The sequence below is a fragment of the Apostichopus japonicus genome, chromosome 1, assembly GCF_037975245.1.
Source record: "Apostichopus japonicus isolate 1M-3 chromosome 1, ASM3797524v1, whole genome shotgun sequence".
Classification (NCBI taxonomy): Eukaryota; Metazoa; Echinodermata; class Holothuroidea; order Aspidochirotida; family Stichopodidae; genus Apostichopus; species Apostichopus japonicus.
The window spans coordinates 11,267,172-11,291,623 of record NC_092561.1 but is presented as its reverse complement, the minus strand read 5'-3'; the positions used below and the strand labels follow the sequence as shown (position 1 = coordinate 11,291,623).

The window sequence follows — 24,452 nt, the reverse complement described above, 5'->3', positions numbered from 1 at the left end:
CAAAAACCTTGTAAACATGATTTCTCAATATTGGTAGCTTTGGCAGATCTCATACTTGGTAAGAAGGTTTGTAACAATGAGTAAAAGAAGCCTATTGATTTTAGTGGAGGTCAAATGTCATTTGAAGTCAAGAAATGGCAAACATTTACTTCACTCCCCTCTTACCTGTCTCGCTACAATAACGTACATTCCTCAATTAATCGCAAGGGAAGCTTGGACAGATTGCTTATTTGGTATGTAATTGTACCACATTGAGTACATGATGCCTAATGTTGTGGGCGGAGGTCATTGGTCATTTGAGTTTACCAGGGGTCAAATTGTGAAAACCATGTTTTACACAATATTTCAACAAGAACAGATATCATAATTAGTATGTTGATGTATCACATTTAGTACAAGAAGCCTGTTGTTGAGGTTAATGGTCATTTCAGGACAGCCTGTGTCATTGTGAATTTGTCTGTCACTTCACACTGCTTTTCACTGTATTACTAAGATCAAGTATGTGTACACCTTCAATATACATTAAGTCAGATTTATGAAGGAAAATGCTCATGTTACATCATCGAAAACACAATGTTTTTTTTTTTGCATTCTGGTTATGTAAACTTCACCTCTCCGCGCGTATGGAACGCCATTTAACATTTATTCAATAATTACAGATATCTCTTATTCATTTCCAGATATCTGTAATTGAAACATATTTGAGATATCAGAAATTGAATTCGAGATATCAAGAATTCTATTTAGAGTGATCCAAAATTGAATTAAGATATCAAGAATTCGAATTCGAGATATCCAAAATTGAATTAGAGATATCAAGAATTGAATTAGATATCCAAAATTCAATTAGAGATGTCTGGAATACAATAAGAGATATCCAAAATTCAATTAGAGATATCTGGAATACAAATAGAGATATCCAAAATTGAATTAGAGATATCAAGAATTCGAATTAAAGATATCCAAAATTGAATTAAAGATATCAAGAATTCGAATTAGAGATATCCAAAATTGAATTAGAGATATCAAAAATTCGAATTAGAGATATCCTAATTCAATGGAACGCCATTTTAACATTTATTCAATAATTACAGATATCTCTAATTCATTTCAAGATACCTCTTATTTATTTTCAGATAGCTCTAATTTATTTCCAGATATCTCTAATTCGAATTCTTGATATCTCTAATTGTATTCCAGATATCTCTAATTGTATTCCAGATATCTTTAATTCGAATTCTTGATAGCTTGAATTCAATTTTGGATATCTCGAATTCTTTTCTTGATATCTCGAATTCAATTTTGGATATCTCGAATTCAATTCGAGATATCTTAAATGATGTTTCCTTTTTTGATATCTTTAATTTATTTCTTGATATCTTAAAATCAATTTGAGATATCTTAAATAAAATTCAAGATATCGAAATGCAATTTCTGATATCTCAAATTGAATTGACGATATCATCAATAATTAGAGATATCTTTAATTTAATTCGAGATATTTGAAATTAATTGAACATATCTCTAATTATTGAATAAATGTTAACAAGGCGTTCCATAAGAGCGGTACACTGTCACGATCAGGCGGGGAATTACGTATTGCGTAATCAACACGTTATTTCTATCATATCGCTGCATTGATGGAGACTAAGTCAAGACATGTGCGTAAGAGCGTATATTTAGCTACACCTATCAACCTATTTAAGTAAATTTAAGTAAATGCGTACTTTTCTACTTAGTAGAACAGAATGGTAGGCTCTCGATGTTAAAACTGATGTTAAACCCTCAGATACAGTAACAGAAGTGCTCGGGAAAGCTGTTAATACTAATGTTATTGTTACTATGTTAGGGCAATACTATCAAGTTAGACCTATACTACACACTATTACTATAATTACGTAAAGGGTAGTTCTAGGCTCAACGTTAAATACGAGGTATCAATATGGTGGTAGCGTATACGGTAATTACGAGATGCTAAGACCTCAATGGTAGTTTCCAAAGATAACGGTAATGATTATATCCCTGAATTAACTCATCAGATCATGTAGTTTTATATTAGAACTACTCTTCATCCATGGATTGATCAAATTGCGAAAACAAGCAAGGCCTTTACTACTTGAGAGGGACATTTGCACGTCTTAAGTTCGTACTGTATAATTCTGGTAAATGTGTCAAATATTTCATGAAAGTGGTACAAATTCGAAGTACATGTTTTCTCTTTTCACCAGAGCTCATCCTATTTCAATTTTAGCAGTTTTCATTAAGGCAGTTCTTAAAGGCATTGAAGACTCGCCCCAAACCGTGTGCCGCGCTCTGAAAAAGTTAACTTTCCGTTGCTTGCAAATGACGTCTTCTTCTTGTCGCTACAAAATGCAGACAGTAATGAAACGTGATACCTTGTTATCTTTTATCTAGACCTGAGATGTCCACGCTGCTATGTACACTGTGTTGTGGGTATTGACCGTAGCTGTATGTATTGACTGTACTACGTACTGTGTCTCCTGGCTGGAGGGTGAGATGCGGAGAGGGGGGGGGGGATAGAGGGGTTGGTGATGACAGTTATCTATGTCACACAGACCAATGACGATGGTTGGGTGTGTGTCTTCTGGCTGGAGGGTGGGATGAGAAGGGGAGGTGGGTAGAGGGGTTGGTGATGACAGTTATCTATGTCACACAGACCAAATGACGATGGTTGGGTTTGTGTCTCCTGGCTGGAGGGTGGGATGAGAAGGGGAGGGGGGAAGAGGGGTTTGTGATGACAGTTATCTCTGTCACACAGTCCAATGATGATGGTTGGGTGTGTGTCTCCTTTGAAGTTTGATTACACTACTTACCTTACTGGTCTAGCATAACATGACATTATAGTATGTAATTAAAGCAGCACATTTGTACATCTCATTAATATCATGAAACCAAGCCATGGTTTAATTGGGGTTTTTCTTCAATACTATCAATCTATTTCATGTGTATTTTGTTCTTTTTTGTAGTGATATTTTGATCGGTAGAAGTCTCTGAGGATAAGATGTTCAAGGTTACCTTCATCAGACAGTAAGTATTAAGGGGCTTGTAGTAGAGATGTATTACAAAGAGATTACTTCTTAAGTTATAATGTATCGCTTTTACTTCTATGACCAAGATAGTTACAAAGCAGTTCTCATTAAGTAGATAATGCCTGAGGCTGTATCATCTCTAAGACATATGTTGATTTAGTTACCAGTTTTAATCTTGGAGTGAAATTTATGTTTGTTGTTATTGCTGCTAGGATTTTTTGCCAAAGATATTTACTAAACCGGGTTGCGAGTGGAAGATAGATGCTCTTTCAACCATAGATTTCAGTGTGTAAAAGATCGCTTTGACTTAGGCAGTGTAATGGAGTAATAGCGTTATATTTTGCACACCAATCTGCAGCTAAAAGACAAGATAAATAATTGGGAAAATGTACCAATTTGCAGATGTTTTATGTTTATATCTTTGTGACACTTGTACAGTAGACCTAGCTGCATATTTACGATTCTGCGACATGTTTGACTTTGTTCATAACTTTTGGTGGAAAAAAAGTTAAACTTTCATACTGCACAGAAACATAATTTTCCAATGAACAATTACGCACCACCATTTATCTGCCTAAGAGCCTAACATTTGTTCATAGAAAGTATTGATAGTTGTAGATCTGTACTATGGAGATTTGAACAGCAGTCATAGTGTCGAATGAGTTTTGCGTTTTGGCGAGTAGATTTTTAGTTGATAGTGTTTTTAAAAAAATGTCAGTGTTGAGGCCTGAAAACCTTTAAAACATGATTTCTCATAGTAGAAATCACATGGTGAATGGATTTGCCATATTGAGTACAAGAATCCTGTTTCTTGGGAGGTCAACTTTGAAAACCCTTTTACATGATATCTAACGATGGATATCATAGATACTTCTCATACTATGATGTGTGGATGCATCACATTGAGGACAAGGCTCCTATTGTTTTTGGTGGAGGTGTGTATTACCAGGTACAGTAGACTGACCTGTGTTTACCATGCCATTTAATGTTAGTGTACATAGATAGAGTTTCGGGCCATTGATATTGTGATAGTTATTTCTGGTTAACTTCAAGCAGAAGTCTAGTGCAATGAAGTCATCTGAGACCTCAATGCATTTTGCATTCTGGTTGCATTATGAGATAAAACTGACCTCTCCAAACAAAAAATAACCTTCTCCATTGTTTTGACAAAACCGATATCTTCTAATTCAGTGTGAGTCATGACATTGATAAATTTCAAATGGTAGCACATTAAAAGCTGAACAGTATGAAAAATGCGGGAAATTTACACTAAAGATTGAAATCCGCAACAATCCTTTTATAATTTTGGATGTCATAATTGAAATGATTTTCTGTGTTATTAATGGAAAATATGAAGCAGTTTTAATACTTTGTAGTCTTGTGGTTTACTTTACACTGGTGGTTCTAATATTTGATTCACTACCAGCAAACATGTTAGACCTCTATCTGCCAAAATCTCCGGCTTGAAGAGGTTTGTATTTTCTATAATTGGTTAATAATAGTCAGCAATCTTTTATTCTTTCATCAGTGGGGAGACAGAGTACAATGCCAATGGACTTTTTCAAGGTCAGTGTGAATGCAGGAGATGTGAGTAAACTGCCACAGTAAACCTGCAGAACGAATGGTCGCGAGTTGTCAAATACCATAAAAATGTTCATATGTAGCTCACTACAATGGTCACAATGTCAAGTGGCTACCATAGTATAACATGACCGAACATCTCCAATTTGGGACAGTACCTTGGTTGCATGTACCATACCCAGATTAAAAATTTGTCTTTAGAAATTGGTGGATTTTATGTGCTGTTACAAGGAATACCCCTGGAAAATCCTCCCCCCCCCCCAAAAGAAAACCCTGAAAAGGGCACTGAATAGTTTCAAGTGTACCTGTTTGGTGTTCCGTTCGTAGAACCAGCTTGAATGTGATTGTTAGAACTTTATGGCTAAAGTTCATTCATGACTCATGGATGAAGGCAATCTAGATAATTTCATAGCCTGTGATTCATATGAAAAACATCTCTTTGAACTTAGTGTTGAGGTAATAAGTCTAGTGCAGGTAATGCAGTGATCATTACAGTAATGAGTCTTAAAGTTACCTCTTATGTGTTTGGCATTGGAAATGTAACTTGGACAGATACATGTACCTCGAAAAGGTGTTCTGCACCTGGGTTTTGACCATCATGGGACCAATTCTTGTTTTTATCAAGTGTGAGAGCAGTGTGGCACAATTACAGTGCCATACATGTAAAGTAGATATCACACCTGAAGTTTATTCAAATTATTATTTCTTGATATTTTTATTTGAAAGGTCAAAGTGACATCCCACTTAACAGTTTAGGAGAGAAGCAAGCAGAAGCAGCAGGTGCTTACTTGAAAAATATTAAATTTGACAGAATTTACAGCAGTGATCTGATTAGATGTATCCAGGTAATGTCATATCTATGCAAAATAATAATAATAAGCTTTTAGGGGCAAAGAATACTAATATTATTGACAGCTGAAAGCAGCAGGTAATGTTTCAAAATTTACACAAGAATATTCTGTGCCTGTCAGATGAACCCATGCAAGTATAAACCAGGTCAAACCAGGTTTAAGTATAAATTTGGTCTGCCTAGAAAAGTTCAATTAGTTGATAATTAGTCTTACCAGTGTAAGTCAATCAAATTCCTCTCTATCATGTCATGCAATGTTGGTAAAACCAGAGGTTCATCTTTGATGCGATTGCTATGGACATAGTGTGTGTAAGTGCTGATATTTGTGAACAATTATAAACATCTGTTGACTGTCATGACATTGCAACCATGTTTGCTAATTTTGAAGTTGCATGTTGAGAGGTTTGTTTGGAAATGGCTAGCTGCTTTTATAGAAACCAATCATTTGTTGAACAATATTTTCACCAAAAGCACTCTAGTTCTGTATTCTGCTGTTTAGCTTGTGAGTACACCAGCAGCTGTCAGATGCTGGAAGCTTAAGGAAGAGGTGGGGAGGGGAGGAGGGGAGTGAGAGCAGTAAGGATTTAACAGGGGCTAAAATGTCCTAGTATCAGACATATCTATATATATAGTGTTGTGAGCATAAACTTTTTGACTGAACTTGATATTTTCTTTGAGAGCATAATTTTGTTTAGACAAGTTTACCTGTGATTTTAGACCTTCCTTGGACACCATTCTTCAGGACTTAACAGGATATGTGTAGACTTTGTCCTCAAATAAATGTTGTGAAATTTTGTATCATTTAGTGAAGGATTGAACAACATATTATTCCTTTTAAAGGGAAACACCACCTAAATAGGTACTGTAAACAAAGTTGAGCTACTAAGTATCAACTAAATACAACAATTATTTGCAAGGTTTATGTCTGCTTACTATTTCATCTCAAATTGTTTTGGACAAATTCTGGACACTTGGATAAGACAGCTGTGCAAGTTTCAGTTCATCATAGTTGCATTTATATCAAAAAATTTTCATAGTGCAACTGATAAATATATTACCCTTATATTAGTATTTATTTTATTCTTCAGACTGCTGATGCTGTGGTGAAGAGGAACAGCTGTTCTCCACCTGGTATTATTGAAGATGCAAGGTTAAGAGAAAAGGTAGGTAAATGTTTCCCTTGAGAGTCCTATTGTCAACCTCTCATTATGATATACTGATAAGTCATTCTTAGGAGTTTTATACAAACTCAATTGCTTAATTTTCCATCCAATTTGGCTTAAATTGGTTGAATGCTCAGTAACCTTTGCAATTGTGCTGGAGTGTGTGAGTGTTTGTGACGGCTAGCTTGTAAACATGATATCTCAACAATCATAAGTGGAATCAATGTCATACTTGCTTGGTAGATGTCCCTTGATGTGTAAAAAAACGGGTAAAATCAAATTCATTTTCAAAGTTGAATGCACAATGTATATATGAAGATGTACAAATGATCTGGCTTTTTGCCGTACAACACAAAGCGCCCTCACTTTTTTAAAGGCTTCACTGCTTTAACACATGGCGATACACTGTGTCAGCATTCTTAGTTCAATTTCTATGATCCTCACACAGCCATAAATTCTGCTCCTCATGAACAATTTAAAACATTGTCTATCTAATACAGACAACCTTGCATCTTTTAATATTGTCTCAACTATTGTAGCATACATATTTTTGTGCTACTGCGTTAATTGATAGATTTAGATATTTTTTAACCAACCAGAAAAATCTTGGTTTAGTCATTATTACAGCTGCATTTTGTGCTCGATTGTAAGTTTCTGTCGTTCAAAGAAAGACATTTTATATTCACACATATTTAGTAACCCAGCAATATACCTGTTCTGTTTTGCAACAAATATTTACCTACAGCAGTGGTGATCATACTGTTTATAGTGAGTTACAAAGTTTAGATGTGAGATGGTAATTCTGAGGTATATTTAGGCTATAACTTAGGTCTATAATTAGGTTACATGAAATGTTGTACGTATAAGTACTTGACATTCTTCATGTGAGGTTGAAGAAGGGTTGTTGGGAAGACAGGGGGGGGGGGTTGGTGGCTGTACCACCCTCACAGATCCTTGACCTGTGTAAAAGTAAGTTGGCCTGATGTTTCGATCCTTGCAGGATCTTCTTCAAAGGCTGAATGACAAGTAACAGTAACAGAAGGGACAAAAACACACACAGAATACAGACAGGTGGCCTGCCAGATCCTTGACCTGTTAACTACATCAATATGACTTGCAACAGTTGTTACTTTCAGTAGATAAATTCTGTTTGGGGTTTTTCATCTCATGTGAAAATTTGAACATAATTGTCCTCTTATGTTTTATTTTCAGTCTTTTGGGATATTTGAAGGTAAACCATTTCATGAATATCACAACTGGACTGATGCGAATGGTGGAAGAAATTCAACAATACCAGAAGGAGAGACAGAAGAAGAGGTATCAGTACTTAATATTGTAACATTTTGGTTTAATAGTTATTTCCTCTGAGTATGTTGTCTTCCTTTTTGCTAATAGGGAGGAGAGGGGAAATATCATATGAGGTGTAAATAGGGAAAAATGGTTTATCAGTATTTAAAGTTGTCTCTAGTGAAAAGTCACGTTTGTTGAAATCCATTCAATGCAAAAGGAAGTGGAGTAAGGATGGGGGGTGGAAAATATTTAAAGTTTGTTCCATATCTGTAATTTAGTATATGTCCCACAGTTAGCAGCAGTTTAGTCATTTGTTGGAAAGTATTTGTTAAACCAGGTCTTCCAGTGGTTCTAGCTTACCATTGGTTACTTGTTTTCCCCCACCTTTTCATCATAATACCTACTTTTTCACTTTGCTTTGTAATGCCTGATTCTGAAATGGAGCGACTTGCTGTGAACATGTGCATATCACGTCTGTAATTAAGAAATTCAAGAATTTTCAATATATTCAGTATTTGGATTTCACAGATTTGTCTCTCTACCATCAGTTTCAGCAACGTTCTTTGTCTTTTTGCTGTTTCAATTTTTGATTTTGATTATAATCGAAACCTTTGCATTCATGATGGCGTATGTGTGGGCGTGTGTGTGGGTGTGTGTGGGTGCGTTTGTGATGCCCAGATTGTAAACACTTATCTCAAGAAGGGAGGTGGCACCAATTTCATATTTGATTTGTAGAAGTACCACATTGAGTACAAGAAGCCTGTTGTTTTTGGTAGATGTCAAAGGTCATTTGGGGTCACCATGGGTCAAATTGTGAAAACTCTGTAAACACAATAGCTCAAGAAGGGAAGGTTGGGCAGACCTTCTATTTAGTGTATAGAAGTAACACATTGGGTGCAAGAAGCTTACTGTTTTTGCGGAGGTCAAAGCTAATTTGGGGTCATCAGGGGTCAAATTGTGAATACCTTGTAAACACGATATCTCAAGAAGAGAAGCATGGGCAGGCATCATATTTGGTGTGTAGAAGGACCACATTGAGTGCAAAGAAGCCTATTGTGTGGAGATCATAGGTCATTTGAGGTCACCAGGGGTCAAATGCGAAAACACGATATCTCAATAAGGGAAGCATGGGCAGACCTCATATTTGGTATGTAGAAGTACCACATTGAGTACTAGAATCCTAATGTATTTGGTGGAGGTGAAAAGGTCATTTGAAGTCACCAGGGGTCAAATTGTGAAAACCTTGTAAACATGATATCTCAATTTTGGAAGCTAGGGCAGATCTCATACTTGGTATGAATGTGTATAACATTTAGTACAAGAAGCCTGTTGTTGAGGTCCATGGTCATTTCAGGACAGCCTGTGTCATTTTTGAATTTATTGTTTGTAACATCACACTGCTTTTCATTGTATAAATTAGATCAAGTATGTTGTACATCCTCAGTATACATTACATAAGATTCCTAAGAAAACTGCTCATGTTACATCATCGAAACCACAATGCATTTTTGCATTCTGGTCTTTGTCCTATTTGCTCTGCATTTACATTCAACATTGTTGTAACTTTTTCGTTTGGTTGTGCTGGATGGCCGGATAAACTAACTCCAGGTTTTGAAAAGTGTGTTTTTATTTAGCTTTGGGTAAGATTCTTATCTCATGTACGTAAAGGACCTGTCGTGAAGTAGTTGGAAACGATCAGTTATCAACAGTTTTCCATTATAAATATATGATCAGTTTTTCAATGTTGGATACTGTTATATTGACTTATTTATTTTAATCCTAGGGCTTTCCTGGTGATGTGGTTTTCACTAATTGTTGCAATCGCTATGTGAACCGTCTCAATTCCTTGCAGGTTATTTTTCGCATGGAATCATTTCTTGACCACCTATGTCAGGACATGACTGAAAACTTTGTTAAGACTTCCAGCTTTACAACCGTTACATCTGATGACATCACAACACAGGATGAGGCTACAACAAGGGAAGCCAGAACTGATGATGAGCCCCTCACATTTAACGAGATTGGATATCCCCCTGAGATGGAGCTACCTCATGTCTTGCTCTCCTCCCACGGCATGTTCTTACGTATATTATTGCAAGTGTTAAGGAAGAGGTACATTTGCCAAATTCCGAAAGGGATGCATATTTACAGAAGGTGCCCAAATACTGGACTGTCTGGCTTTATATTTAAGTTAACTGACGGAAAACCTAGTCATGTAGATTATAAGTTTGTGTTTTGCGATCATCATTTAGGTGATGATTAGGCTATTAGATGTTAGGTAATGTACTATTTGCAGCATGGTCACTGTTTATCATTATTGAAAATTGCCACTTACTCTGAAAATCTTGTCTCTCGATTCACAGTAGGTGTTTCATCGATGCCAGCATGTGCGCACATGGCTAGTAATTTTTTTTTCCAACACGTAAAAGAACACACAACACAGGCGAAGACCCTCAAAGGTGGGAGAGGAATATGGGAGGCCAAAAGCAACAAATCAAGTAACAATTATTGCAACCAAATATGCTGAACAGCTTTGAAATAAACAATGGCCAGTGGCAGTGAAAGCATTTTGATAGCCTCCACCACTATCCTCACATTACACCATACCTATTAACATTACACCTAACCTAACCTATTCCTGACATTTGCTTAATCTCTGCAAATGGTTTGAATTGTCAGACACCCACAGGAAGGTATGTTAGAAATGCTGTAATATGTTTATGACAGTTGGAGATGATATTGATGTCAGTGTTGAACTATTGTTAACAATTATGATCATTATTCATTATTAATAAGCAGAACCAGGCGCGGCGGAACGGAAAAATTATTGGGGGGGCTAATGTGTGGAGACTATCTAAGCGAAGCGCCACCATCGGTTGGCGCGGAGCGTACAAGAAAATTTTGGGTTTTTTCAAACCCCCAGATGGCCGGAAACGGCACTTTCCGAGTGTTTTATGCTGCGAATACCCAGCCCTAAAATATGGGTCTCAAGCCTGCAATTTCTCAGATTGCACGTAAAAGTCTGTAAAAACATTGTAATTTGTATATTCGATGGTTTTTTAAGAGAGTAGCTATTACTCGTAGTGTTCTCGCAAAGATGTTTTTGAGTGTAGTAAGGGCAGTGGCGGAGCTAGGGTATTGGTGCAGGGAGGGCAAGAATGGTCTGTAGGGGCGCTTTCGACACTAACTAAGCGGAGCGCCACCACAGGTTGGCGCGGAGCGTACAGAAAATTTTTGAGTAAAGATACTTCCTAGATTGCAGGAAATGACCCTTTCCGGGGCCTTGCTAATTTGCAGATAAACGGAGAATAAATAGGTGTCGTCGCCATTTTGTCGGAAAATTAAACCAACAGAATATGACAAATGTCAATAGGTATATGAGAGCGCAATAAAATAGTCAAAAATCGCGAATAAGTAAAAAAGTAGTGAAAAGCTGAAAAGGGCGCCAGCAGTCCATTTGAGTCCGTCAGGGGGGGGGGGGCATCCGCCCCCTGACTGTATATATGGACGCTCCGTCACTAAGTAAGGGGATGTTGGAGAACTGGCTGAAATGAGGCAAGTCATTGCCTAAGACGAAGTTGTGTTACGCTTACCGGTACTCACACTCACTGCTTCCACTTTTCACTGCTTCCCAACCGCGTGAAGACGCGGTTGGGGTGACAATGTTATCTATAGCCAGGGGACGGGCCGAGGGTCCCCCAGCAATTACTAAAATTATTACACCTATAGAGCATACGTGTGCATCGGACAGATCGACAAGTATGCATTGAAAAATGGGCAGATGCACGTTTCGGAGCCTTGGTAAATATTGGGGGGGCTTATCATGCATTTGCCCCCTCAACTTTTTTATTGGGGGGGCTGAGCCCCCCCGGTTCCGCCGCCACTGAGCAGAACCATCATTTGGTGTATTACATTTTGTCATTGCATGATTTGGAGGAATTTTTTCAGTATTTGGTAGATTACAGGTAATGCCAAAGGAAGGAATTTATCAAATTCTCATAAAAAAGTTCAGTATAAATATGTGACTCCAAGACGTGGAATCAGTTTGAAAAGGATTTGTTAACAGGAACCTATTTTCTTGTATCTAGAGGAACATGTTGTAGTGTGCTATTTACTTAAGCTGACATCAATATAAATATTACAAAACTTTTTTTGAGCTTGTGAAATTTCAAACTTATGGACATTTTTACATAAAGATATATATTGTTACTGCCCTACGAAATACCCTTACATAATATGTTGTAGTATGTCAGTTTTAACTGGGTTACTCTTGACCAAGAAGATTGAGATCATTTGTACCTCAGTGTGCTCATGATGAGTATTAGGGATAGTGTACAATGTAATCTCAAACCAATAGTCAAACCAGGGAATATGTTGCTGACAAATTTCTAAAAAGTTAATATTGCACCTAATTGGTTATGATTTGGAGTTGGGTCAATAATAAGCAATGTCACTGAGATTAAGTGGCTTAAGTAATGCAGTAACCTAGCAGCTGAATTATAAAAAAAAAAGATAAAAAAAAAAGAAATTAAAGGGAAACTGTAAGACTTTCACAAACTATTACTGTCAATCTGGGTTATATTTTTTTACACCATTTTTAGTTCATCAGAAATGACCCTTTTAAACTTCACTGGCTCATCAATTAAAAGTGACTGTTGTATCTACTCAGCCCATCATATTATGAAATATCAGGAAGGAAAATATATTATAAAGTTTTGAATAATAAGTTTAACCAGAATGCAAAAATGCATTTTGGTTTTGATGATGTAACATGAGCAGTTTTCTTCATAAATCTGACTTAATGTATAGTGAGGGTGTACAACATATTTGATCTAAGTAATAGTGAAAATCAGTGTCATGTGACAAACAATAAATTCACAATGGCATAGGCCATTGACCTCAACAACAGGCTCCTTGTACTAAATGTGACATCTGTCCTTGTTGATATTGTGAAAAACATGGTTTTCACAATTTGCCCCCTGGTGAACTCAAATGACCATTGACTTCTGACCACAACATTAGGCTTTGTGTACTCAATGTGGTACAACTACATACCAAATATGTGATCTGTCCAAGCTTCTCTTGCGATATTATATTTAGGAAGGTGTGTTAGCGTAGAGAGACAGGTAAGAGGGGAATGAAGTAAATGTTTGGCATTTTACTTCAAATGACATTTTGACCTTGACCAAAAGCAAATAATAGGCTCCTTAAATTTGATATGTTACATCTACAAACCAAACGTGAGATCTGTCCAAGGTTCCCTTCTGGCAATATCATGTTTACAAGGCTATCACGATTTGACCGGTTGTCCCCAAATGACCTTTGACCTCCACCAAAATCAATAGGCTCCTTTTACTGAATGTTATACACCTATATACCAAGTATGAGATCTGCCCAAGCTTCCCTTCTTGAGATATTGTTTACAAGATGTTTACAATTTGACCCCAAATGACCTCCACCAAAACAATGGGCTTCTTGTACACAATGTGGTACTATACACTGTATATGAGGTCTGCCCATCTTCCCTTCTTGAGATATCATCTTAACAAGGTTTTCACATACAATTTGACCCCTCTTGACCTGTGACCTCCACCAAAAACAATAGGCTTCTTGTACTCAATGTGGTACTTTTACACACTAGACATGAGCTCTGCGCATCGTTTGCTACTTGAGATATGTTTTTATAAGGTTTTCACAATTTTACCCCTGGTGAGCTTCCCTTCTTGAGATATTGTTTATAAGGTGTTTACAATTTGACCCCAAATGACCTCCACCCAAACAATGGGCTTCTTGTACACAATGTGGTACTCCTATACACCATATATGAGGTCTGCCCATCTTCCCTTCTTGAGATATCGTCTTTACAAGGTTTTCACTTACAATTTGACCCCTCTTGACCAGTGACCTCCACCAAAAACAATAGGCTTCTTGTACTCAATGTGGTACTTCTACACACTAGACATGAGCTCTGCCCACCGTTCGCTTCTTGATATTTTTTTATATGGTTTTCACAATTTTACCCCTGGTGACCCCAAATGACCTTTGACCTCCACCAAAAACAAAATACTTTTTGTACTCATTGTGGTATTTCTACACATCAAATTTGAAATTGGTCTGAAAACCTTGTTTTTAATCTACCCTAACCCCCACAGATCAGCCAATTAGATAATTGGTGCATTACGCCAGGAGACGCTGTTGGCAATTGGATATTAGCTTAAGGGCATCCATAGAAGAATCGGAAGTCTCGACCAAATCTCCATTGACTTAAGTGTGTCACTAACTTTTGGAGTTGCAATGTACGTCGCGGCATAGATGCCTGTGACAAGGTGTGTATTGCAACGTATTAACATACTGTTTGAACATACATTGCTATATGAATGAACGATATCATTGTGAATCATTGGTTTTAAGTCTTTGCGTCCGTTGTTGAAGTTTTCCGTCGTATTTCACAAATGTCGAGAGTCAGTGCCTGATAAAATCTTCAGGTTTGTTCCTCATAGAGACATACTAATTAACACAAACCTGCTCAGTTCAACAAGTATTTTATCTCCATATTTGTTCCTCTCTGAGACATATGACACTAAACAAACCTGCTATAATTTCCAGGAATCAAGTGAAGAGTCAGAACCTCCCAGAAAAGAAGTTTTTTATCATGACCTAATAAATAGAATATAAACTATCGCAAGAAATCACTCTTTATACATGTCGGTTTTCTGGTTATGAATTGATTTACAAATTATGTGATTTCCAGAATTTCTGATGAGGTGTGAAGGAGGTTAACGACAGGTGGCACAAAACTGCTCCATTTTCTGCATTATCTGATTGTCTTTCATTACTGGAAAAGCAGGGTATATTTGATGTTGCATATTTCTCACTTACATTACCCCCTATAAGGCTTTATCCTGGGTTTTAGAAATCCCCCCCTCCCCCAAACTTCTACAGAAAGTTGAAGGTAAAATGGACAAAGAAATGATAATGAAATAACAATAAATTGCATGTATGGTTTATTGACATGTTAAGAAATTTACAAACACGGTCAATTTTGAATTAATTAATATTCAACATACAAAACAAAAAAAGAAGACATGTGATTACCAATTCAGTAGTTAAACTTATCAACTGATTATCTTTGATAACCTCTTAAAAATTACAAAAAGACATTTTCTATGCACTTCCTTAGTAACCTTTTCGTATAGTCCATCTAAATCCTGATTTGAGTGAATATAAATTAAAGTGATTAAAGCTTTCAATCAATACAAAAAAAACTGATAACTCTTTCTTTATACTTTCTCCATGCCAGTCCATGAATACAGATTAGGCAAATTTACCTCAAACATATCTGAATTTATTTAAGAAATTTATTAAATAAGAAATTTATCTAAAACACAAACTTACAGGCAATCATATCACTATAGCACAAAGAGATACCGAGAATGTAAAGTGTAGTGCTGAGGCTGAATTTTCAACACATACCTGTAGTATCACATATAAGGTCAATTCCATGATAAGGTCAACATCATACCAAAAAATTTAAAATCATTGTACATTAAAATTGTATAAGTTTCCAATAAAAAGAATACTTGTAGTTACTAAAAATAATTTTTTCACCCCCAAAATGTCATTTGTTTGATTATGGGGTCGGTAATAACAAATGGTTCCCGTAGAAACTAAATTATGAAAAATACAGTGAAATTTCATTTTGTGCAGATTTGTACATAGTAATCATAGGTATCATCAGTTTTTTGGACTAATTATATTTGCTATAGCATAGTGCTCACTTATTAGCTTCAATTTTTTTTCTACATCAAGGCATTAGACAATAGTGGTGAATTGAAAACACCCTCGATTTACTGTCACGCGAGTCACAAAATTTACTGTTTTTTTTTTTTTTCTCCTTGCCTGCACAATATTTTTTCTCCAAATAATGAATATCAAGTCTTCACATAGATACCAAAAGGATTACTGAATTTTCCTTTCCAGAAGATATTCAAATTTTGCGGAAAATCACCCTTTACGAATGTCACGCGAGTCACGTCACACGAGTCACGTCAATTCAAGATAGTGTTTCTACCTATTAACTCTGTGTTGGACTAATTATATTTGCTATAGCATAGTGCTCACTTAATAGCTTCAATTTTATTTTGACATCAAGGCATTAGACATAGTGGTAAATTGAAAACAGTAAACATCCTTGATTTACTGCCACGTGTGTCACAAAATTGACTGTTTTTGTTTTTTTCTCCTTGCCTGCACAAAAGTTTCACTCCAAATAATTAATTTCAAGTCGTCACATAGATACCAAAAGGATTACTGAATTTTCCTTTTCAGAAGATATTCAAATTTTGCAGAAAATCACCCTTTACGAATGTCACGCGAGTCACGTCACGCGAGTCACGTCAAATCAAGATAGTGTTTCTACCTATTTACTGTGTGAAAATTACAGGGATGTTATAGTTTGATGAATGAATCACTGATTGAAGATATCATATGCATACCCCTTTAATTAGGCAACTTGAATAAAATGGGCACACATAATGCAACTAATTATAATAATTTTATTTGAAATATCAGAATTTAAAATCATGAATATTTATTCGCAATATAATGCCTATTTTATCACCACATTTGAAAAGTTAGCACATGTCATTTATTTTTTAGTAATATACAAAAACATAATCTATATTTGTATCTGGCAATGCCATGTGCTATGACTTGACAACCTTAAGGTTTTAACTGCTCAATCATTCCCAAAATACTATGAGCGAATGTATCTTCTCAAATATTACACTTTTGGTTTATTCAAATATGATAAATCAGAATGGTAATTTGAATCACATTTTGATAGATCTCTTTCTTCTATAGCTTTCAAATGAGTGACTTCAACAGACTAAATATTGTTATAAATATTAATTGACAAGATATATTGCCTGAACAACTGTACTACCCGTACAGTATGTTACCTTCTGTCTGCATTCATGAAGGTAACTCGGGGACATGAATATCATCTGGACATTACCAAGGGAAGTACCTTTTGGACACTTTCTAGACTAATGAATGTTATATTTCACTATGCAAGATCTATACTTTCGATTCATTACTGCATTTGGTCTAGAACTATCCGAAAAGTGAACTTGTCACGCGAGTCACGTTTTCTTGTCACGCGAGTCACAATACATCTTCCTCATTATTTCCATGGGTTACAACATTTTTCCAAAGTTGCATAGCAATTGAGGTAGAGGTGTTTTTCAACTTCGGTATGATTATAAAAATTGATTGGAAAAATTTTAATAAGACATAAGAAATCAAATACATGTGTGTGCATTCTGAATTTTGCTAATAGTAACTGTCACGCGAGTCACGTTTAGTTTTTCGCCAATTTCACCCCCAATACTTGAGGTATAAATATTTTTTCTCTACTGTTGTAAGCATTAAGGCGTTCCTTCACTGCTACATGAATGCTTTCTTCCCAGGTAATTTCTTTATTTGTTTAATGATATCAAATAGAGAGGAATTTTAGTAAAAATGTCACACGAGTCACCATGGAATAATAGTACACACCAATCTAGCTATCTGTTGAGAAATTTCAGGTCACAAACAAAGCCATGGTTGGCTTTGAGTTATATATTTTGTATATATATATACACATTTATGAGTAGAATTAAATATACAAACGTGTGTACATATTACTTTATACATGCATACAGGACACTAGAAAACATGACTGTTTATCGAGGCTAGTGACTGTTTATCAAGGCTAGTAACCTTTAAAAAAATAAATAAGGGGAACAGAGAAATGAAGTAAAGCAACTTGGTGGTATCAAAAACAAAGAAACATGAATAGTAGTCAATAGGATGTATTAAAAAGAAAGATTTAACTTAATCAGAGTATTAATAATTGTACACAAAATGAAGTTTAAATTTAATTTGAAAGCTTATTCCAGCTTTTAAAAACGATAGTTATTCAGCACATTTGACCATGTTTAAAGCTGTGTCTAGTGATCGAGGAAAGTAAATTACTCCTAGGGCATCTGGACACAAGTGAATCTCTAGACTTGAGACTGTTACTACAGCAGTAAGGAGCATTAGTTAATGTATTCACAAATGAAGCTCACATCTTAACAATTTTATAAATATCAGTGACTTTGGGACACGAGTAACACCAAACTCTACTCAGTCTGCCCTTACAACTAGCCTTAACTGGAGTGATAGTCATCTCTAGAGATGTTAAAGTTTTGTGCTGAGTTACAGTATAGACTATCAGAATTGACAATTATATATGTTGCAAGTCATCTTAAACAATGAGCTTGTATCAACAACAGGACACCATTGGTTATGTGGGTACTCTAAACTGTGTAGTGTAGTTGTGAACATTCAACTTTTCCAAGCCTGAGGTACTTTGGAAAGTACTCTAATGATAAACAAATGACTTTATGTTTACATCAAATATGACGCAAACACAGGTTGGTCTGATAGTGCAGGAGAAAGTCGGCAAGGTGTATTTGTACACAATACTGGAATGCAACTATATACCAAAATATGGATAATTACTAGTGTAATGTCCATTCTTCAATCAATGGGACCCCATACTGCTACAATCAAACTTTCTCCAAACTTAGACACCATAGGACAAAACAAGAAAATATCCAATTCTCATTTCCTTCTAAACAAATAAATCAATATTAATAATAATAACACAATTAAAATAAATGATTAATTATACCCACATATCCATTCTTCAGAGCACTCAAGGTATAGCATATCAAGGTTTATGTGTACACAATATTGAAAATACAACATTACCCAAATATGTAACATTTGGTATTCATGATCAAAATTAACAATGTTTCAGCTTCCAATAACATTCCTTCAAGACTATAAATTTTCATGTTCAAACTCTCAACAGCTTTTCCATCATTGACACATTTTATTGTATAAGTAAACACTCATCAACTATCACATACAAACATCTGAAAAGATGTAGCATACTCAAATTAAGTGGAAGTATTGATGAAGTTGTAGTATTGTGGTGTCCCAAAACATTCACTGTGTTCATTGTTTGGACATCCCTGTCTGCATTTTGGTATGGTCCATGCTAATTAGGTTGACTTTTACAGTGACCTAGTATATAAGTTGATGCCATGTGCTAGTTATCTCTCTCTCAAAGCTGCTGCCATACAGGTATGACCTCTATGCTACATTACCCTGTGTTGTAACTGTATAGGCATGCATGCATCTTGCCATAGCCTAGCAAATAGTAACTGTATAGGCATGCATGCATCTGTGCCATACCCTAGCTTCAGTAGCTGTATAGGCATGCATGCATCTTGTGCCATGTAGCCTAGCTTAAGTAGCTGTTTGTCAAGAGACAGTGCACCATTAATATACCTATTGATACTCTGCCTCTTATATTGCTCAGTGTAAATTTAGGGTCTTGCAGTAGTATAACAGAGAGCATTTTACCAATACAGTATCTCACCTTCCCCTTACCCTAGGAACATATTTACAATATCTTAGCTAGTAGCACAGACAGGAAGTTCTTACATCACACCTCCCAGAAGCCTCCAACTTCTTAGTTCCAGGAGATCACCCACACTCTGGCCTCCAGTGTAACTTTCTACAACAGAATCCCTGCACTTGTGTGCACCTACTATTATGTAGTCTTCAACAGAATGTGTGGTCATTTTCTCAGTAGCTTAAAGGATTGTTTCAGGTGTTTGACATGTCTATTTTGTATGAAAGAGCACAAAAAGACAAAAAGAACAGTGAAGAAACTACCATGATAGCATGCTCTGTTAAGCAGATATGACACATTGAAGATTTCAAAATTTCTTTGAAAACGACTGGTGTAGAAAGACTTACTGTGAGGGTATGATGTCACATCCTCACCATTTGTGAATATATTTCTTTAAAAATTATTTACACTTTTTTAACACATTTGAAAATAATATAATCAAACTCTTCAGATGTTTAATTTAATCTCAAATACTTCTTTTGACAAATACGAGATCTCCTGACATATCTTTTGGTTGAAAGTCATGAAATCTCACAAAATATTTAGAGATAAAATCAAAGACTTTTCAGGAATGTGAGGATGTGACATCACAGCTAGTCAGATTTCAGCAGTTTTCTACACAATCTGATAAAACTTTACACTTGAATATCCTTTAAACACTGTTTATGTAGTAAAGTAAACATGTGGACAGAGTAACATCCTGTCCCAGCCTCTTGTAATCCATTGTAAAATAGTATATAAGATGTACCTTTCACCAATTTTATTCAGTAGCAGATATCCAGCCAAGTGAAGATATAATATACTCTGTTAAATTCAACTACTTGTTTGTGCCTTTATTTCTTGTTCACATACCGCTGTGACAGTAGCTTTAAGGACATTGCTGACTAGGCTGGCCTACTGTAGGTCTAGCACACGGTATTAGTTGGCATTTCATACATTTAGCAATATGAGGAGGCAATGAGAGTCTTGATCTCTGTTACAGTTACAGTTAGGGTGTTAAAGCAATTTAATTATGATTAAGTTCTCTGAGAAGAAAAGCCACGGCAGCCATGAGAAATGACTTAGTAGTAAGAAACAGAACATGTTGAGTGCCGGCATGTCTGGCATCATTAATTAACTACAGCTGCTGATGAAGAAAGCAGAGCTAGAGATTTTATCCCTAATGTAGAGTTACTGTATGTCACATAATATCTTGTGAGTGCAGAAGAAATAATGCAAACTTCTAAGGACAGCAAGAAGGCTTTGTGATTTCTTGCCATAAATTTTCCACTCAACTAACTGACTGATGTAAGGGAAAGTTGAGTTAAATTTGTCAAATTAAGTCAGGACCACAGAGATTTCCAAATCCCTGGACCATAAGGTTTATGGATATCAACCAATTAAGAAACTGATAAGGATTTTCCAACAATTTAAATATTGGTATTAATGGATGAAATTTACATGGCATTGTTTATTTTATGGCAAATTTTGAGATAAAAAAGCACCAATTGAAGCATTGATGCTTAGAGTGTGACAACTGACAAGTGTGTTGAAGTCACCCAACACAATTAGTTTCAACTATCTCACTACAAAATGGAAGGATTTGTCACATTATTGAAATTCGCATGTTTTCTAGACCCCCGGTACAAAACAGATTACCATGACTGCGAAGAACTACTAGAAACAAAGAACTACTGTATGTTATTGCAGTATGTGTAGGGAACATCAAAAAGAAAGTCAAGGACCCTTTTATTCTTACTGAAGCTTCAGAGGAAACCAGTTAAGGGGAAGGTTATCAAATTCAAGGAAAAAGAAAGTTTGCAGATCTGCTGCAGAAGGTGAAAAAGCGAGGGCAAGTTGGCGGTGTTGGTGGCCAATCTGCGGATCTTACCAATGAGCAGAAAATCAAGAAAGAGATTGGGACATATCTTGCCACCGATTCGATTCAATAGGAGGCCGACCCACTGGAGTGGTGGAAGGGAGAGGCAGTCAAGTTGCCTTGGCTTACTTTTTTGGCAAAAAAATATTTGTGTATTTGTGGATCAAGTTCTTCATCTGAGCGACTTTCGTGTACAGCTGGACATTGTTACCGCAAACAGAAGTAGGCTTCAGCCAGAGAAAGTTAGAATGTTTACATTTTTAGCAAAAATCTATGAACTTGAACAAAATCATGTACTGTTAAATTTTAACTTCTAGTAACTTTAAGCCTAATGAAAAACTTTAAAGGTATAAAGTCAAGAGTAATGGTCACACTCACACAGGAACATTATATATTTATTTTATTCTATTACATAAGATTTATATCAGACCATTTAGTACGTAAAACTTATCATTATCTTTAAGGAGGACCTGTAAAGAAGAACTTAATTCTTAAGCTCTACTTTCAGAGGCTAGCAAATGTTAACATTCATGTTAAGTTGTAAAACCAAAACACAAACTGATTAAGTATAAATGCATACACAGCCATTCTGGCATTTTCGTTTCAGCTTCTTCAATTATTTTTCCCTTCTTAAACCTCCATTAGAGGGCTACCTAAAATTAATAATGACATGACAAAATACAACTTTTGAAATTATGACCTTCAGGTCCCAAAATAGGTCCTAACTTCATGAAGCGAGCCTATTAAGATAAATTGTGCTGTAAATTATAAGCCTCTTCTCACCATGGGTGGTTGGTGGCAACAGTGTTCTGGAAAAATGATGTTATTATTTTTATTTTGGTTCAGTATGGTTTAAGTTTCCAAGAGTTTTCTTTAGTGAGACAACAGAGTTTAAGGGGTCATTGTCAAATCACCCCAAAAAAGTGAAGATAAATACACCACAATTTCAGAATTTCTTCAAAATAGCATGAGATACAGTTACTGTATATTATACATTATATATTATACATTAGGAAAATGCATTATCAAAATGTATTAAATTTCATTTCATTTCATTTGCGTGGAGTGTGGTGTTGTAATTCAGTAAGTTTAATTGTTTGTCATATAATGAATGAAGTGTATTATAAACAAGATATTAGACTTCATGTCACATGGGACACATAAAGCATACTGAACAGAGACAGGGTGTGGTCCAGACATTGTAGCATATTCAAGGATGAATTTACTGATTTTATTTGTCTCAGAAGTTCCAAGATGGAGATGCATTTTGTGAGCTCACTATACATTTGGCAGTGAAACTGCTATATGGAAGACATTTCTTGGTCTTTTCTAATGCAATGGTGTGAACAAGAGCAGAATCAGAGGTTTGGTAAAGCACCACCAACTTAAATCTACAAAAATCCAGATACCATTACTCAGTTAAATTCATTTCATGTTTTCTGATCTCATTAAATAACAGCTTCCTCAAAGTTAAAGGGCATGATATTTGACATTTCTCAGCAGCTCTTATGGTAATGTTCATCACATCATTAAATGAATGCACAGAAACACAAGGAAAATCTACCAAAGAATAGGTGTAACAAAGATGTAACTTCTTACATTCGCAAATATTTTGGTTTGTCTTAATGGCAGAACACATTCCACTGTAAAAACAATGATGGCTTTAAAGTAGGCCATATTAGACTACTCCTACACATTGGATACTGGATAGCGGTCATCTGTTTTACTTTTTAAAGTTAGTCTTTAACACATGCATGCTGCATTACGCACCTACACATTTTAGTGTAAAGAGTGTAGCATATATTTTCCTATATTCTGATATCTGATATGATCTAAATATGTGGCGATTTATGAAGAAAATTGAACCACATAAGAAAAAGCCTCAGACGGACAATGACAAAGAGAACGGTCCGCCAAAAATACGACCAAAACAAGCGGCAACGATCGTTTAAAAAATCCTGACTGGATCACAAGGATTTAAACCATGGCTTTGATATGACAATGCGTCAAAGCTTATGTTTTGTACAATATGCGAGGATAGGGCAAAAACAGAGGATGTAGCCCTATGCAAAACAGAATTTATAAAGGGATGTGCATCGTTACGAATCGAAAGCTTACACAAACATTCACACAACATTCCAGCTATCCTATGGTCCGAGAAGAGCCATTCCTGATGATGATGACCAAGATGGTGATGAGTCAGAGATTGAAATAGAGGAATGAAAGTGATTTGAAACAGTACACAATAACATGGTTATATGCTAAACTAATAAAGCTTTGGTTGACACAATCAGATTGAGCACCAAAATGTTTTGTTTTGTATTATTTGTGTTCATTTTCAATTTTGGTGGAAAATTTGGAAGGACTACCAAGTTTCTTGCAGGACTACCAAATCTTTGAAATCTTTGAAATGGGTAGTCCTTTGGACAACCTCAAATTCCTGAAAATCCAACACTGGTCAAGGATAGTAAAGGATAATTCCTTAACCAGTTGTATCAGTCCTGATGATGCATACATTATATTGTTACTATTAGATTCAATTTGGTTCAGCATTGAGAACTGCTTAGGCTTTTAGGAGCACTGACACAGTGTTTTCTGCATTATAGTCATGGAAAGAAATTCTTTGCGAAGGCACTGAATGTTTTCCATTTGGGCACTGTTACAATTTTTATTTCAAAGGGACATATTTCAGACAATGAAGATTTGCATTTATGACTTGGAATGCAAGTTGCTTTCCCTTTCTTGTGCTGACTTATAATAAGTTAAAGTTGATGAGGTATTAGTTGGTTTATTTACTGATTTGCCACTTAGGATCCTGCAATAAAAGTATCACACAAAAGCAAGGAGCAGCGGAAAGGACTTAGTTCAGAAGTTCAATCAAACAGCTAGATCAAAGCACGTTTTTCCTGCTGTGTGCATTGTCTGTTAGAGTATCAGGTACATCGTTATCCTAGTAAAAGTAAAGTTAACTCCATGCAGCTTAAACAAGCCTTCAGGACATGCGATTCTCATATCCGTTAATCTTGTTCGATCCATTGTGCTGCATTTCTTTGAACAACTGTTAATGTGTTATGACGTTTACATAATATGAAGCATCTAGTATGTAAGTATAAAGTTTGTTCTTTGACTCAAGTTATCAATAAATGGA

At 35.8% G+C, this 24,452-nt stretch overlaps 1 protein-coding gene across 3 annotated transcripts; it reads left to right on the top strand.

Annotated features, from left to right (window-relative positions):
• Positions 1 to 1,606: 1,606 nt before the first annotated feature.
• Positions 1,607 to 13,510, top strand: LOC139967478 (fructose-2,6-bisphosphatase TIGAR B-like). Of its 3 annotated transcripts, none has more exons than XM_071971345.1 (7): positions 1,607 to 1,665; positions 2,988 to 3,048; positions 4,579 to 4,616; positions 5,358 to 5,476; positions 6,570 to 6,644; positions 7,857 to 7,961; positions 9,787 to 13,509. In XM_071971345.1, the coding sequence occupies exons 2-7, from the start codon at positions 3,023 to 3,025 to the stop codon at positions 10,195 to 10,197; spliced, it is 774 nt and encodes a 257-aa protein (XP_071827446.1). In that variant the 5' UTR covers positions 1,607 to 1,665; positions 2,988 to 3,022; the 3' UTR covers positions 10,198 to 13,509. The 3 variants fall into 3 exon arrangements, with proteins under 3 accessions (XP_071827446.1, XP_071827455.1, XP_071827464.1); XM_071971354.1 differs by having other exon boundaries at positions 1,615 to 1,661; positions 9,787 to 13,510; XM_071971363.1 differs by lacking the exon at positions 1,607 to 1,665 and adding an exon at positions 2,229 to 2,379 and having other exon boundaries at positions 9,787 to 13,510.
• Positions 13,511 to 24,452: the final 10,942 nt, after the last annotated feature.